This window comes from Elgaria multicarinata, chromosome 3 (assembly GCF_023053635.1).
Source record: "Elgaria multicarinata webbii isolate HBS135686 ecotype San Diego chromosome 3, rElgMul1.1.pri, whole genome shotgun sequence".
In the NCBI taxonomy this organism is placed as follows: Eukaryota; Metazoa; Chordata; class Lepidosauria; order Squamata; family Anguidae; genus Elgaria; species Elgaria multicarinata.
The window spans coordinates 164,137,517-164,154,883 of NC_086173.1; the positions used below are offsets into that span (position 1 = coordinate 164,137,517).

The 17,367-nt window shown below is 45.4% G+C and overlaps 3 protein-coding genes and 1 non-coding gene across 7 annotated transcripts in view; 1 reads left to right on the forward strand and 3 right to left on the reverse strand.

Annotated features, from left to right (window-relative positions):
- The window catches only part of LOC134396276 (zinc finger protein 850-like), an 89,940-nt gene that overhangs the window by 42,466 nt on the left and 30,107 nt on the right, over positions 1-17,367 (reverse strand). Inside the window, exon 1 of one of the 3 annotated variants that reach the window (XM_063122702.1) lies at positions 5,839-5,868. The exons of the other annotated variants lie outside the window; for them this stretch is intronic. The gene's annotated coding sequence lies outside the window, so the exon portion shown is untranslated. Of the gene's footprint in view, positions 1-5,838; positions 5,869-17,367 lie in introns of those variants that run through there. 3 annotated transcript variants of the gene reach the window in all.
- LOC134396346 (zinc finger protein 260-like) overlaps positions 1-17,367 on the reverse strand; it is an 80,210-nt gene that overhangs the window by 27,280 nt on the left and 35,563 nt on the right. The gene's annotated exons all lie outside the window — the stretch shown is intronic.
- The window catches only part of LOC134396286 (oocyte zinc finger protein XlCOF6-like), a 69,412-nt gene continuing 53,298 nt past the window's right edge, over positions 1,254-17,367 (reverse strand). Inside the window, exons 4-5 of one of the 2 annotated variants that reach the window (XM_063122719.1) lie at positions 15,035-15,186; positions 1,254-4,627 (exon numbers count right to left, since the gene is read on the reverse strand). In XM_063122719.1, the coding sequence (XP_062978789.1) occupies positions 2,045-4,627; positions 15,035-15,094 (2,643 nt within the window). In that variant the 5' untranslated portion in view covers positions 15,095-15,186 and the 3' untranslated portion in view covers positions 1,254-2,044. Of the gene's footprint in view, positions 4,628-14,929; positions 15,187-17,367 lie in introns of those variants that run through there. The other variant, XR_010025259.1, reaches the window with a different exon arrangement.
- Positions 9,740-9,897, forward strand: LOC134397061 (U1 spliceosomal RNA). Its single transcript, XR_010025342.1, has one exon. It is a non-coding gene; the product is annotated as a U1 spliceosomal RNA (small nuclear RNA).

A 17,367-nucleotide genomic window follows, 5' to 3' on the forward strand; every position in this document is an offset into this window, starting at 1 on the left:
GCCACACAGACATTTTGGAAGAGGGCAACATCATGCCACACCGCCGTGTTGAAGAAGGGCAACTATGAGGGAGTTCATGTGGCCATCTGGGAAGAGGCATTTTGATCAGGGGAGACCCATGAAGCACAGCCATCTTGGAAAAAGGTGGGAAGGCACTGTTGGGATTAGCTTTACACAGCAGAGTATGTGGGCTTGGTAATATAAAGAAGACACAAAGAGACTGGGGATTATCTTAAAAGGCAAACATATTTATTGGGGGAAATACATGGGATGGGAAATCCTCATTCTGACTAGAATGGAGCAGAGTGAGGAACAGGTCTCAGCAACCTCCCTGCAGCACCTGCAAATTAAATCTGTGTGCAGGGAATAGATGCATCATGGCAAGTTCACGAGTGCCCTGTTACTCCTGTTTTTTTTAAAAAAAAATTCTGGTGAATTGTACACCAAGACCTATCAGTGTCCAACATCTTAACTTTCTAGCTTATCTCGAAGTGGATTAGAATTTCCGGACATACAAACACACACACTTATGTTCAGCTTTATCTGTACAGAAGAAGCATTAGCTGTGCTACACCTCCACCAATTAGCTGACTTAGACAAACCCTGTTAAGAGAGATGTGCCCAGGTTAAAGGGACAAAGAAGAAGAAAAACACCTTCGTCCAAGCTTGTTTGTTGGCTCTCATCCAACCCATTGCTGAGTCTAGGCACTGATTCAGGTCTTGCACATCTGTGCCTCTTAGTGGGGAAATTAGCTAATCCTCCTAGGGGAAAGATCCTGATTTTTGGCTAACACTTGTTTATTAGCCCTCATCCAACCCATTGCTAAGCCTAGGCATTGATTCGGGTCTAGCACTGCCCGCGTCATATTCAGATGTTACAGGGAGATAGACCCGTGTGTCCTCAGCATGACAAAACAGAGCAAAACATAACTGATGTGACATTACGTGGCTCACATCTCTAAAAGCTTTAACTGTGGGTGGAACCCTCTCCGTTTGTGATAACTGACCTAGGTGGAAAAGCGAATCCAAGTGGAAAAGATCAAAATTTAGAACACGTCAACCAATAGGCCTGATGATATAAATAAGATCTGGGAGGCCAAACCCACCTTCGTTAATTGGATGTGGTATCTTTTTCAAGGATAGTTGTGGCAGAGGGGGAACTCACAAACCTTTAGGAAACAGAGCACTGGGTGTCAATTTTAGACTGAGATTCAACTGCCAGTTTGGTCAACATTTGTCCGTGGGAAGGCAGGGACGTTGCCTCAGGCATGAAAAGTCCTGGGCTTGGCTAGCACCTCTTTCCCTACATATCCATCTATTCCCCATCAGTACATTAGAGGATTCCGTAAGTGGAAAATGGAGAGTGGGAGGGGATAAGACTTTTTGCAAACACCCCCTTTCTTCTACAGCCCACGGTGTCACTCCGAACGCTGCGCTAGGGGATCATGCAACACCAACATTTGGGGTCTTCCAGAGCGATGTAAAAAGGTACACAGAATGTCAAAATCAAGTTGCTCATTCCACTACATTATACGACTTTCTTTCATAAGACACAGTTGCGAGATCATGGGTTGGATCCAATTGGGGCCTTGCAAGCGTGTTCAGCCCCACTGGCACACACGTGACTGCAATGCAGCACTTCTGGAGGGAAAACGCAAGTTTCTGGAATGGGCAGGTCATCCAAGGCCCCAATTGGATACAAACCATTCTATAATTTACACATTGGTTGACAAAACTATGCCCTCAAAAGACAACAGTATATGGACACAGGGAATGATTAACGTAATCACCAATGTGTATTCAAACCATTTGTACGGAGAGGCGTCTTTGATGTAAAGTAAGACATGTGCTCTGTCTCAAGCTCTGTTTATACCCCATACACTGAAATAAGTTTCTCCAATCTTAAGCCTGTAAATGGAGTGAAATAGCTCTAATGGAGCTCTTAACCAAGGAAAAGTCTGGGAGCATTTATTCTGGCTGACCCAGGTACCACAGCTGCATCGGAGTCTGTCTCATAAGTAGAGCCATGTTCCTGAGCAAGACCTTAAACAAGTGTATTTCCTGGGAGAAAGGGTACTCTGGGAGTCAGGTAGTCCCTCCCACCATGGCTCTGAGTATCCCACCGGATGCATTGCAAACTGTGCTCCGTTGAGCTATGGCTGGTGAGAGAATCTGGAATTATGGCTGGGCCTGTGACAGGACTGAACAATTCGTTGGGAACCTCAGACGAGACATCACTGTCACCGGATCCCTCATCTTGCCCCAGAATTATGGTAACAGAGGGACGATCAGGAGTATCAGACTCTTCCTCCTCCTTCAAAGAAGTCTCGGTGGGAGCACTTTGACTGTATTGCAGAGGACCACCCTGGTGGAAGCTCTTTGCAAGCCCTAAGATCTCCCCTTTGCAAGTTGTCTGATGACTTCTAAGGTTTCTCCTCTCACTAAAGCTCTTTCCACACTGCAAACACTGAAAAGGTTTCTCTCCTGTGTGGATTCTTTTATGTCTAGCAAAACGATGCTTATCACTAAAACTCTTTCCACACTCCGGGCATTTAAATGGTTTCTCGGCTGTGTGAATTCGCTGATGTATTACGAGGCTCTCCTTCCTGCTGAAGCTCTTTCCACACTGCGAACATTCAAATGGTTTCTCCCCTGTGTGCAGTCTTTGATGTAAACTAAGGCTGTACTTTGAGCTGAAGCTCTTTCCGCACTCTTGGCATTTATAGGGCGACTCCCCTGTGTGCCTTCTTTGATGTTCTTGAAGGATACTACTACAGCGGAAGCTCTTCCCACACTCTAAACATTTAAATGGCTCCTCCCCAGTGTGTCTTCTTTCATGTACTTGAAGGGCACCCTTCTGGCGGAATCTCTTTCCACACTCAAAGCATTCGAAGGGTTTCTCTCCAGAGTGGATTCTTTGATGCCCAGTAAGTGCCCCCTTCTGACTAAATGCCTTTCCACACTCTGGACAGATAAATGGCTTCTCTCCCGTGTGAATTCTTTGATGTTTAGCAAGGTCATACTTATCTGTGAAACCCTTTCTGCATTCCAGACATTTAAAGGGCTTGTCTCCACTGTGAATAAGCTGATGACGTGTAAGGTTGGGCCTAGAAAAGAATCTCTTTTCACACTGCGAACATTCAAATGGTTTCTCTACTATGCCAGTGTGAATTCGCTGATGTATTGCAAGGGTCACCTTCCACCTGAAGCTCTTTCCGCACTGCAAACATTTACATGGTTTTTCGCCAGAGTGAATTCTTTGATGGAAAGTAAGTGCCCTCTTCCAACTAAATGCTTTTCCACACACCAGACAAATGAACGGTTTCTCTCCTGTGTGAATTCTTTGATGTCGAGAAAGGTAATGCTTATCGCTGAAACTCTTTCCACACTCCAAACACTGAAATGCCTTGTGTTCTCTGTGAATTAACTGATGACGTGTAAGGCTGCGCTTGGAAAAGAATTTCTTTCTACACTGCGAACATTCAAATGGTTTCTCGTCTCTGTGAATTCGCTGATGTGTTACAAGGCTTTCCTTCCATCTGAAGCTCTTTCCACACTGCAAACATTCAAATGGTTTCTCCCCTGTATGCAATCTTTGATGTAAAGCAAGACTGTTCTTTGAGCTGAAGCTCTTTCCGCACTCTTGGCATTTATTTGGCGATTCCCCAATGTGCGTTCTTTGATGTGCTTGAAGGGCAGCTTTCTGGCAATATCCCTTTCCACACTCCAAGCATTTAAACGGTTTCTCTCCTTGGTGTGTTCTTTGATGAACAGTAAGTGACCCCTTCTGCCTAAATGCTTTCCCACATGTCAGACAGATAAATGGTTTCTCTCCTGTGTGAATTCTTCGATGTTTAGAAAGGTCATGCTTATCCCTGAAGTTCTTTCCACACTCCAAGCATTTAAATGGCTCCTCGCCAGTGTGTCTTCTTTCATGAACTTGAAGGGCAGCCTTCTGGCAGAATCTCTTTCCACACTCGAAGCATTCAAAGGGTTTATCCCCTGAGTGGATTCTTTGATGCATAGTAAGTGCCCCCTTCTGACTAAATGCTTTCCCACACTCTGGACAGTCAAATGGCTTCTCCCCTGTGTGAGTTCTTTGATGTGCACTAAGACCAGTCCTCAAACTGAAGCTCTTTCCGCACTCCGGGCATTTAAATGGCTTCTCCTCAGTGTGAGTTCTTTGATGCTCTCGAAGGTCACTATTGGTGTAGAATGCCTTTCCACATTCTAGGCATTTAAATGGCTTCTCCCCGGAGTGCCTTCTTTCATGCACTTGAAGAGGAGCCTTTCGGCGGAATCTTTTTCCACACTCGAGGCATTCAAATGGTTTTTCCCCAGTGTGTATTCTTTGATGCATAGTAAGTGCCCACTTCTGACTAAATGCTTTCCCACAATCCAGACAGTCAAATGGCTTCTCTCCTGTGTGCGTTCTTTGATGGGCAGTAAGGGCCGCATTGCCCTTGAATGTCTTTCCACACTCACAGCATTTATGTCGTTTCTTTGCTGCATGGGTTGTGCCATGGTCACCCAGAGTTGATTCATGACAGACTGTTTCTCCAGACACAGGGGATTCCTTCTCTCTTGGTTCTTTGGGTGTTTTCTGTTGTACCATCATTGCATGGACGTCAGAATCCAGACATATATATTCCTCTCTTTATTTCTTGGCTTTCCCTCCAGCTAGTTCATCCAGTCTTGATTGCCAATATTTTCTTTCACATTGGGAAACTTATCGCTTTCTCTTGACACTTGATCTGCTCTTTCATATTTCCCCCACACACATATCCCCATCTGAAAGAAATAAGAGAAAGAGAATGTGAGTGCAAAAAGATACGCATTTCCACATCAGGGAATCAATTTGATGTTCCAACCACTTAATAGGGGGGGAAATCAGTTGCCTAAACATAATCACACCTGTGAAAGAGCTCAGTGGAGGGAGGTGTTGTGAGGAATGAGTGGATAACTAAGGAGTTCTGTACCTTCAATTCAGCAGAGCCAATTCCTTGGCGAAAGCCTGGGGGAAGAAAGAAGGAAAAATAATGAATTTCTCATCACATTATGTCATTTTACTTTTTCATTTCATAGATTTATATATCACATTCCAGTGGGCTAGAAAACCAATGTCCAGAAATGATAAAAACAGAACGTATAATTCCAAACATGGTAAATTTGTCAATGGTCATATTATTATTATTATTATTATTGTTATTATTATTATTATTTATTGCATTTGTATAGCACCCCATAGCTGATGTTCTCTGGGCAGTTCACATAAGGACACCATGCTGGCTGAGTGCACCTTCAGAGAAAGCCTGTGGACGCCTGCCTCGGGTCCAGAGGGCAGGTGCTGAACCCTAAGCGCTCTCTTACCTCAGGAGGATCAAACAGCCCAGAGAGTTTTGACTATGGGGCGGTATAAAAATGTAATAAATGGTAGAAGTAATAATAATAGTAATAATCTTCATAAGTCCTCATAAAAGATAAAAAATGGACTTCCTCCTTCTAGGGTGGCCCCTCCCTTTCTTTTCTGCCCCTGTTCTTTCTTTTATCCTCTTCAATCCCCTCCACCCCCAGTACTGGGTGGATCTCTGAGTGGATCCTGCGAACAGCAACCATGTGAATCTTTGGGTCCCACTTGGCGACTGGGCTGCATGGACCAAACCCGCCCCCATGCTTCCCTCCCTCCCTTTTCTGAAAGGGGGCTTTTCGCTTCCCCCCAAAAGGAAAGCATCGGTGCCTCCGCTCTCCTCCGCCCTGCAATGCAGCCCCCTCACCTCTTTGCCCTCCCCGAGGACCAGCCTCCTCCTCCTCCTCCTCCTCCTCACGGGGGAATCTCACCTGTCTGATTCCCCTCCCGGAACACAATGCCTGGCGGAGTTCCGAGTGTTTCTCCCCCAATTGCGGAACTTCCTGCCTCTCTAGGAACCAAGACTCGGTTGAGATTAACCCTTGAAGGACTGAAGGGCAGGAGCAGGGCTGGGCTGCCCCCCTTCCTGCTGCCTCCCTTCACCGGAGCTTTTAGGCGGCTTCTCTTGGCTCCTTCCGAGCTGCTGCTTTTCCCTCCCCTGAAGACCCTGGGAGGAAGCCGGGAGGGAGTCCGGGCTCCGGCTGCAGCAGGGGAGGCGGACAGGGCCGGCGGTGCAGCTGCTCCTTCCGCAGAGTTGGCCAGAAAACCCTTGGATCAGTTCAGCCTTCCCCGACCTGGTGCCTTCCAGATGCGTTCGACTGCAATTCCCATCATCCCCAGTCAGCACGGCCACCAGCCATGTGTGTGCTCAAATTTGATCTCCCTTTGGTCCCTATTATCTTGCACCCCAAACAGCCTCTTCTGGCCATTCAGAGGGAAAGGTTGTGGCCAGGAATATTCATTCCTCTCTTCCTTGCCTGTATCCTGTCGCGATCAAAGGCGGGGTCATCGGAGAAACTGGTTTGACCAGCGCTGACGAGGTCCTTTGCGAAGAGGAGCAAAGGAGGTTAGGATCAGGGCTCAAGGTGCTGGAAATTCCGGTGGATCTCTTTGGGGACCCACTTCCCATCCCCCTCTGCTATCAGGACAGTGGCTGGTTGCAGCAGCCTTTGGGAGGGCAAATTCCCTTTTCCTTTTCCTCCCCACTCTTACAAAGTCACCCCAAATTCTTCTTTTTCCTTCTGCAGTTTTAGGGGCACCAATTGATTGAATCCGCACCTCTTTGATCTCTCCCGGATGCAGAAGCCCATTGTAGGGGAGGAAAGTGCATGTGGTGGAGACTTAAGGCAAGACCGAATTAAGATTTGCAAAATCTAGGCTTTGCTTGTTTTGTTTTACTAAATAAAATGCTGAAACCCACCAACTGCAACCTGATGCAAAAGGCAGACGCCAGGCAGACAGAGATTCGCAACCTAGGGATTATTTTTGAGTAGCAGAACTTTGGGAAGCCCTCAGTCCTACACACAAATCCACTGCTGATTACTCCAAGCTTTATTTCAACAATATAGTTTTGGCTCACCATGTATGGCTCATTTTGTTGTGGTTATTCAAGGATTTTGTATATTTTTTTATGTTTACTGTTTTTAACTTTTGTAAACCGCCCAGAGAGCTTCGGATACGGGGCCGTATATAAATGTAATAAATAAGTAAATAAATTAGCAGTCCACACACACACACACGCTGAAACACTGCAAGTAATCCAGCGATGTAATAACTCATCCATATCAACATTTTGCCAGCACCACTTTGGGTTCTGAGGAAAGGCCCAGCTCTTTTGTCCTCTTGCCTTCATCCACTCAAAACAGGCAATACATTTAAATTTCTGCTTGACTGTACACCAAAGCATATCTGCATCCAAAATTGTAAGTTTCCAGCTCATCCAGAAGTGGGTTAAAGGCAGGCTCTTTAGATACTCGTGTTTATTACTTCACTGGGTTCAGAACGTGGGAAGCCAGCCCTGCTGTACTTGGTGGTCTTCCGGCTCATTCTACTGGCTGGGGCCCTGGACAACTGCCCCACACTCAGCCCCGAAGACACCATTGGGCCCATCCGGGCCAGGTTTATTGACTCTGACCGGGAAGGATTGTCCAGCTTCCTTTCCCAGCCCTGGCTGGAGCAACTCCCCTCTGAACTCCCACACTAGAGGCCTTCAAGAGGCAGCTGGACAACCATCTGTCAGGGATGCTTTAGGGTGGATTCCTGCATTGAGCAGGGGGTTGGACTAGATGGCCTTGTAGGCCCCTTCCAAGTCTGCTATTCTATGATTCTATGAAGAAAAGCTCCAACATTTGGGGCTTATTGACTTAGGAAAAAAGGGACTAAGGGGAGAGATGACAGAGGTGTATAAAATTATGATGGTGTTATATAAATAATAATGAAACCAAATCTAGTTATGACACCAAGCATGTTTGTACAATTTATTTTATTTATTTATTTATTTACTACATTTCTATACCGCCCAATAGCCGGAGCTCAACCCACAATCTCTTTCCCTGACTCATTGGCCTGGTTCAGACAATACATGCTGCATAACCACAAAATGGTTAATGGAATGCATTAAGGTCAATGCATTCTGTTAACCATTTTGTGGTTAAGCAGCACGGTTTAGCGTGTTGTCTGAACGGGGCTACTGTTAGACGCACTCACATTTCATACCCTCTCTCTTTTTACTCTTACTCTCTTTCACTCACACACAGACCTTGGACCTGTGTTCATCCATTACAATTTTTATACTGTATTTTATATTATGCCTTTATACTGGTTGTTTTATATTTTGAATGGTTTCTATTCAAAATATAAAACAACCGGAGCTTTGGCTATTGGGAGGTATAAAAATGCCATAAATAAATAAAATTTCACAGCCAGAAACTTGGGGTTTCCACCAATGGTCAAGCAGCTCACTTGGGTTTTCCACCCAGAGTCATAGAATCATAGAATAGCAGAGTTGGAAGGGGCCTACAAGGCCATCGAGTCCAAGCCCCTGCTCAATGCAGGAATCCACCCTAAAGCATCCCTGACAGATGGTTGTCCAGCTGCCTCTTGAATGACTCTTGTACATGGAATCACATATCCTGGCTGAGTCTACCTGCATAACACATACAAGCACACTTAGGTGCACACGTGAAAGACGTAACAGGTGAAACTACTTTTTGTCTCTCCAGGTTTACCCAAACCCTGGTTCCATTCCTGTTTTGCCTTGACTGCACTACTCGTTGCTGCTATTCCTTCTGTATCGCCTCTCTCAGATTTCCACTGTGGAGCTGTCAATCCCAGGAGGAAACTAGAGGTACTGGCAATGGAAGCGGTGCAGCCATTTTGGGAGAGGGCAGGCATTTCTGGGAACGCTCCTGGCAATGCAATGCCATTGTGTTTATTGTTAAGGCAACCTAAAGTAGGTTTTAGCCAAAAAGCACATCATAGAGAACCAGCATTGTAATACAAAGTGAGGCAGAAGGAATATACAAGTACAAAATAGTGTATATGAATACACAGCTGTGGACCCCCCCCTTCTTCAAATAGCATCACTCTCCTCTAAAACTTCCCTAATCAGTGCTGCTTCCACAGCAATGCTAACCAGGTTTACCATAATGGGTTTGGCAGTATTTGAGAGTAAATATTTTATTTTATCCATATCGGTGAGGTTGGCACGCTGAGCTAAAAATCTCGTTAGGCGTTTATCTTTAGGAATTTTATAAAGTTTACAGTAAAGGACATAATGTATAGGGAGAGACTGAAACAACTGGGCATGTTTAGCCTGGAGAAGAGGAGACATGATAGCACTCTTCAAATACTTGAAAGGTTGTCACACAGAGGAAGGCCAGGATCTCTTCTCGATCCTCCCAGAGTGCAGGACACGGAATAATGGCCTCAAGTTACAGGAAGCCAGATTCCAGCTGGACATCAGGAAAAACTTCCCAACTGTTAGAACAGTACGACAATGGAACCAGTTACCTAGGGAGGTGGTGGGCTCACCCACACTAGAGGCCTTCAAGAGGCAGCTGGACAGCCACCTGTCAGGGATGTTTTAAGGTGGATTCCTGCATTGAGCAGGGGGTTGGACTCGATGGCCTTGTAGGCCTCTTCCAACTCTACAGTTCTATGATTCTAGTATCCTCCACTGCCTGGCTACCACAGATACATAGACATTGTTCTCTGGAGATATTTTTTATATCTCCCCTATCTAAATTTAGTTTTGTCTGAAAATGCAGGTCTATAAGTGCTTTACAGAGGAAGGGGGAAGCGATTTCTGATAGGTATTTCCTTCTTACAGGTATTTCTTCCTGGCAGGGGAGACACCTTGATCCTGAAAGATATTTTCCCAGGGTGAGGATCATCCATTGCACTTCGGGTGTGCTGACCCCTGCGATTTCCCCAACTACGGGAAACTCAACTGCATAATTTGTGGTAGTGGGTATTTAATACGATGCCACACGGACATTTTGGAAGAGGGCAACATCGTGCCACACCGCCATGTTGAAGAAGGGCAACTATGAGGGAGTTCATGTGGCCATCTGGGAAGAGGGTGGGAGGCATTTTGATCAGGGGAGACCCATGAAGCACAGCCATCTTGGGAAAAGGTGGGAAGGCACTGCTGGGATTAGCTTTACGCAGCAGAGTATGTAGGCTTGGAAATACAAAGAAGACACGAAGAGAGAGTGGGGATTATCTTAACAAACATATTTATTGGGAAAAATACATGGGATGGGAAATCCTCATTCTGTCTGATTAGAATGGAGAAGAGGGAGGAACAGGTCTCAGCAACCTCCCTGCAGGTCTCTAGAAATAAACCTGTACGGGGAATGGATGCATCATGGGAATGCGACAAGCTTCCCATCGCTCCTGGAGTATGTAGGGATGTGCTCCGCTTCTCCTCAAACCGGAGAAGCAGGAGTGGAGCGGGGGGGCTTCGCCTACCCTTAAGGCGGAGGCGAAGAGGATTGGGGGGCCAGCGGAGCGTTGCGAAGAGTATTGAGGTGAAGGCGGATCCTTCGCCTCGATCCGGAGCTCCGCAAGAAAGGTAAGTGGGGTTTACCAGGCCCTGCCGCTGTTGCCCATGCGGCGACAGCAGCAGGGCCCAGTAAACCCCCCCTCCCTCCTCTCTCTTACCTGCATCCGTCCGCGGTCCCTCGGCTTCTTCAATTGAGCCTGCGGCTCAACCAGGAAGTCTAGGCCGCACTTGCGGCCCAGACTTCCTGGTTGAGCCACGGGCTCAATTGAAGTCGAGGGACTGCGGACGGGCGCAGGTAAGGCCCCCCTCCCCCTTGGTCCCTTTTTAATTTTGTTTTGAACTGTTAAACACACACAAAAAATCGTTTTTTGGGTAAATTTTCTGCTTGATTGTACACCAAAACTTATCAGCCTCCAAAATATTAACTTTCTAGCTCATCTGGAAATGGATTGGAATTTCCGGACATACGAACACACACACTTACATTCAGCTTTATATGTATTATGCGGCCCACATCTCTAAAAGCTATAACTGTGGGTGGAACCCTCTCCGTTTGTGCCAAGAACCTAACGCCTCCATTTAGAGAAAAGATCCTGCTTAAAGATTTGAAAACCTGACCTAGCTGGAAAAGCGAATCAAAGTGAGAAAAGACAAAAAATTTAGAACATGTCAACAAATAGGCCTGATGACATAAATAAGATCTGGGAGGCCCAACCCACCCTTCGTTAATTCGTTGTTGCATCTTTTTCAAGGATATCTGTGGCAGAGGGGGAAACTGCAAACTTTTACGAATCAGAGCACTGGGTGTCAATGTTAAACTAAGATTCAAAAGATTCAACTGCCAGTCTGGTCAACATTTGTCCGTGGGAAGGAAGGGACACGTCTTCTTGTCCATTGCCGCAGGCAGGAAAAGTCCTGGGCTTAGCCGGCACCTTTCCCCCTACATCTTCACATATTCCACATCAGTACATTAGAGGATTCCGTAAGTGGAAAACAGAGAGGGGTGAGGGGATGAGACTTTTTGAAAACACCCCCTTTTTTCTACAGCCTGCAGTGTCACTCCTAACGCTGTGCTAGGGGATCACGCAACACCAACATTTAGGGGCTTCAGGGGGCTTACATTATACAACTTTCTGTCATAAGACACAGTTCGGAGATCATGGGCTGGATACGATTGGGGCCTTGCACGCGTGTTCAGTCCCACTGGCACCTGTCCACACGTGACGGCAATGTAGTACTTCTGGGGTTGAGAGCCAAAACGAGAGACAATGCTAATTTCTGGAATGGGCCAGTCATCCAAGGCCCCAATTAGATCCAAACCATTATATGGTTTACACAATGTATGATTTACACATTGGTTGACAAAACTATGTCCTTACAAGGAAACAGTATATGGGCACAGGGAATGATTAATGTAATCACCCATATGAATTTAAATCATTTGTACTGTGAGGCTTCTTTGAGGTAAAATAAGAGGTGCGCTCTGCCTCAAGCTCCTTTTATGCCTCAGACACTGAAAAAAGTGTCTCCCATCTTGACACCATAAATGGAGTCAAATCGCTCTACTGGAGCTCTTGACCAAGGAAAAGTCTGGGAGCATTTATTCTGGCTGACCCGGGTTCCGCAGCTGCATTGGAGTCTGCCTCATAAGGAGGGCAGGCCCCTTACTCAAGTGTATTTCCTTGAAGAAATGGTACTCTGGGAATCAGGTAGGCTTTCCCACCATGGCTCTGAGTATCCCACTGGATGCATTGCAAACTGTGCTCCGTTGAGCCGAGGGTGGTGGGAGAATTTGGGAGAATCATGGCTGAGTTTCCGACAGGATTGAACGGTTTGCTGGGGACCTCAGACGAGGTGTCACTGTCACCGGATCCCTCATCTTGCCCCAGGATTACAGTAACAGAGGGATGATCAGGAGTATCAGTCTCTTCCTCCTCCTTCAAAGAAGTCTTGGTGTGAGCACTTTGATCATATCTTTGATATAAAGTAAGACAGTTCTTTGAGATGAAACTCTTTCTGTACTCTTGGCATTTAAATGGCTTCACCCCTGAGTGTATTCTTTGATGGACGGTAAGTGCCCCCTTCTCCTTAAATGCTTTCCCACACTCCAGACAGACAAATGGTTTCTCTCCTGTATGAATTCTTCTATGTTTAGCAAGGTCATGGTTATCCCTGAAAATCTTTCCGCACTCGAGACATTTAAACGGGTTGTCTTCTCTGTGAATAAGCTGATGACGTGTAAGATTGTATCTGGAAAAAAATTCCTTTCCACACTGTGAACATTTAAAGGGGTCCTCTCCCCTGTCTGTGTGAGTTCGTTGATGTGTTTCAAGGCTTCCCTTCCACTTGAAGTTTTTTCCACACTGCAAACATTCAAATGGTTTCTCCCCAGTGTGAGTTCTTTGATGTCTTGCAAAGCGATGCTTATTGCTAAAACTCTTTCCGCACTCCAGACATTTAAATGGTTGTTCTTCTGAGTGAGTTATTAGATGACATTGAAGGGCACCCTTCTGGGAATACCTCCTTCCACACTCCAAGCATTCGAATGGTTTCTTCCCGTGTATTCTTTGATGGACTGTTAGTGTCCCCTTCCGACTAAATGCTCTTCCACACTCCAGACAGATAAATGGCTTCTCTCCAGTGTGAATTCTTTGATGTGCAGTAAGATCATGCTTATCTCTGAAGTCCTTTCCGCACTCCTGACATGTAGGTGGCTTGTATTCTCTGTGAATAAGCTGATGATGTGTTACGTCATGCCTAGAAAAGAATCCCTTTTCACACTGCGAGCTTTCAAATGGTTTTTCTACTGTGCCAGTGTGAATTCGCTGATGTATTGCAAGGGTCACCTTCCACCTGTAGCATTTTCCACACTGCAAACATTTAAATGGTTTTTCCTTTGAGTGGATTCTTTGATGGAAAGTAAGCACCCTCTTCAAACTAAATGCTTTCCCACACTGCAGACAGATGGATGGTTTTTCTCCAGTGTGAATTCTTTGATGTTTAGCAAGGTAATGCTTATCGCTGAAACTTTTTCCGCACTCCAGACATTCAAATGCATTGTGTACTCTGTGAATTAACTGATGACGTTTAACACTGTGCCTGAAAAAGAATCTCTTTCTACACTTTGAACATTTAAATGGTTTCTCTTTTGTATCTGCGTGAATTCGCTGATGTATTGCAAGGCTTACCTTCCATTTGAAGTTCTTTCCACACTGTGAACATTCAAATGGGTTCTCCCATGTGTGCATCCCTTCATGGAAAGTAAGGCTGTTCTTCGTTCTGAAGCTCTTTCCACACTCTTGGCATTTATATGACAACTCTCCAGTGTGCCTTCTTTGATGTTGTTGAAGGACACTATTGCAGTGGAATCCCTTTCTAAAGTCCAGGAATTTAAATGGCTTCATCCCCGAGTGTGTTCTTTGATGGACAGTAAGTGCCCCCTTCCGACTAAATGCTTTCCCACACTTCAGACAGATAAATGGTTTCTGTCCTGTGTGAATTCTTCGATGCCTAGCAAGGTCATGTTTATCCCTGAAGAACTTTCTGCATTCCAAGCATTTAAATGGCTTCTCCCCAGTGTGAGTTCTTTGATGCTCTTTAAGGTCACTACTGGAATAGAATGCCTTTCCACATTCTATGCATTTAAATGGCTTATCCCCAGTGTGTCGTCTTTCATGCACTTCAAGGGCATACTTCCGGCGGAATCTCTTTCCACACTGCGAGCATTCGAATGGTTTCTCCCCAGAGTGTATTCTTTGATGGACAGTAAGTGCCCCCTTCTGACTAAATGCTTTTCCGCACTCTGGACAGATAAATGGCTTCTCTCCTGTGTGAATTCTTTGATGTTTAGCAAGGTCATGCCTATTGCTGAAACCCTTTCCGCACTCCAGACATTTAAACGGGTTGTCTTCTCTGTGAATAAGCTGATGACGTGTAAGGTTGGGCCTAGAAAAGAATCTCTTTTCACACTGCGAACATTCAAATGGTTTCTCTGCTGCGCCTGCATGAATTTGCTGATGTCTTGCATGGCTCACCTTCCACCTGAAGCTTTTTCCACACTCTAGACAAACGAACGGTTTTTCCCCTGTGTGGATTCTTTGATGTTCAGCAAGGTAACGCTTATTGCTGAAACTCTTTCCGCACTCCAGACATTTAAATGCCTTGTGTACTCTGTGAATTAACTGGTGACGTTTAACGCTATGCCTGAAAAAGAATCTCTTTCCGCACTGCGAACATTCAAATGGCTTCTCCTCTGTGTGCATCCTTTCATGTAAAGTAAAGCTGTTCTTCGAGGTGAAGATCTTTCCGGACCCCAGGCTTTTATATGGCGACTCTCCGATGTGCCTTCTTTGATGCTCTTGAAGGGCACTACTGCAGAGGAATCCCGTTCCACACTCCAGGCATTTCAATGGCTTCTCCCCTGTGTGCTTTCTTTGATGGGTGCGAAGGTCAGCTTTGCCTTTGAATCGCTTTCCAGTCTCACGGCATTTATATTGTTTCTTTGCTGCTGTACCACGGTCACCCAGGGTTGATTTATGAGAGACTGTTTTTCCAGACACAGGGGGTTTCTTCTCTCTCGTTTCTTTGGGTGATTTTTGTTGAACCTTCGTTGCATGGAGGTCAGTATCCAGACATATACTCCTCTCTTTATTTCTTGGCTTTCCCTCCAGCTTGTTCATCCCGTCTGGATTCCGAATATTCTCTTTCACATCTGACAACTTATCGCTTTCTCTGGACACTTGATGTGCTCTTTCATTTGTTTTTTTCCCAACTGAAAGAAATAAAGAAAGGGAATGTGAGTGCAAAAAGAGTGGCTTGCCCAAATCAGGGAATCAACTCGTTGATCCCACCACTTAGGAGAGAAAAATTCAGTTGCCAAACCGTCATCCAACTTCATCTCCCAAAGCATAATCAGAAACAAGACGCCAAAGAGAATTTAAGGGAAACTGGGAAGGCTCAAACCCCAGCGGAGTTCATTTTCAGAGTTATGCATTGGCCTCCCCCATTGAGGAGAGACAGCTAGCCCAATCCCTCCCCCCAAATCCCCCCTTCTACAACGAGGAAGAGGGGCAGCCGTCAGCTTTGCAAGACAAGCCAAGACTTCACAAAGACTCTCTTGACTCTGAGTACTCAGCCTGGAGCCAGGACTCTCCATGTGGATTGCTTTTAGCACTCTCTTGCATGGGGCTATCGTGGACCCATCAGACTGCAGGTTGCTCATACAACCAGATCTACGACAGACCATCATAGAATCATATCATAGAATAGCAGAGGGGCCTACAAGGCCATCAAGTCCAACCACCTGCTCAATGCAGGAATCCACCCTAAAGCATCCCTGACAGAAGGTTGTCCAGCTGCCTCTTGAAGGCCTCTAGTGTGGAAGAGCCCACAACCTCCCTAGGTAACTGATTCCATTGTCGTACTGCTCTAACAGTCAGGAAGTTTTTCCTGATGTCCAGCCAGAATCTGGCTTCCTTTAACTTGAGCCCGTTATTCCGTGTCCTGCTCTCTGGGAGGATCGAGAAGAGATCCTGGCCCTCCTCTGTGTGACAACCTTTTAAGTATTTGAAGAGTGCTATCATGTCTCCCCTCAATCTTCTCTTCTCCAGGCTAAACATGCCCAGTTCTTTCAGTCTCTCTTCATAAGGCTTTGTTTCCAGACCCCTTCCTATCACTTGACCGGCTGGTCCAAGGAACGTACAGTGAGAATATGGTAGGAAGGTGCATTTTTTATTTATGCATTTATTTTACTCATTTACAACACTCACGTACTGTTCCACATTTACAGCAGATTCCAAAGCAGTGGACCTAAGAGGTGAAATAGTAAAAAAAAACCTTTTAAAAACCCTTCCACTGCAGAAATGCGGACTTTACAGTGCAATGTAATTGAATTTTGTACACTGCCTTTAGAAATTTGTTTTGCCTTGCTTTGCCCTTTTTAAAGAAATCAATAAATGCTACTATATTTAAATGGTTTCTCTGCTGTGTGAGGCGTCTGATGATTCTTTGATGATTCACCAAGTCATGTTTCTCTCACAAGAAACAAAAAAGTTCAGGGAGAATTTCAAGATGGCGACTCTGACTTCGATTTAGCTGGCTTCAAGAAGCACAAATGGAGGAGGCACAATTTCCACTGCAGGATCAATCAAATGACTTTCCAAGGTCACATTCAGTTCGATTCAATTCAACATTTAGCAGCATCTAGATGCTGAAATTCAAGGGTGCTAGCCCAATGCCTCTTAAAAAAAAAACCCAATTTAAATAAAAAACAAAAACCAATCTGGAATGAGGAACAGGGGCAGCCTTCAGCTTTCCAAGGCCATGATCCGGGCAAGACAAGACTTCACATAGACTGTCATGGTTTTAAATTTCCGTATATTTGTTTTTAACGTTCACTGTTTTTAACTTTTGTAAACCACTCAGAGAGCTTCGGCTAAGAGGCAGTATATAAATGTAATAAATAAATAAATAAATGACCACCGTACTCAGCCCTGAGCCAGGACTCTACAATTGGATTGCTTTTTCCACTCTTTTATGTGTGCTATCATTAGGGTTGCCATATTCTGAATCCACAAAACCGGGAGAATTTTTTTTGGGGGGGGGGGGTAGGATTTTTTTTTAAAAAAACTGAGCAATATATAAAGGTCTAGGGAAAGCCCAATTTTTGCAAAGCCCAATTTTTCAATTAAAACATCAACAACTGTAAAACCAGACATCTTAAATTCACTGCAACTTACTTCCAAGTAACAGATTTGAGGCGTGCAACCCAAATCCAAGGAGTGGATTTTCTTTCTTTTCTCCCCTCTCTCCTTTCCTCTCCTTCACCCCCTCGTCCCCCACTCGCTCCCACCCTCCTGTCCGCCCCCCAAAACTCTCTTTCTTCTCTCACAAATAACCCAGCAGCTCCGCCCCACACTTACCCTAAATGTCTAACCGAAACCAGCCAGGCTCA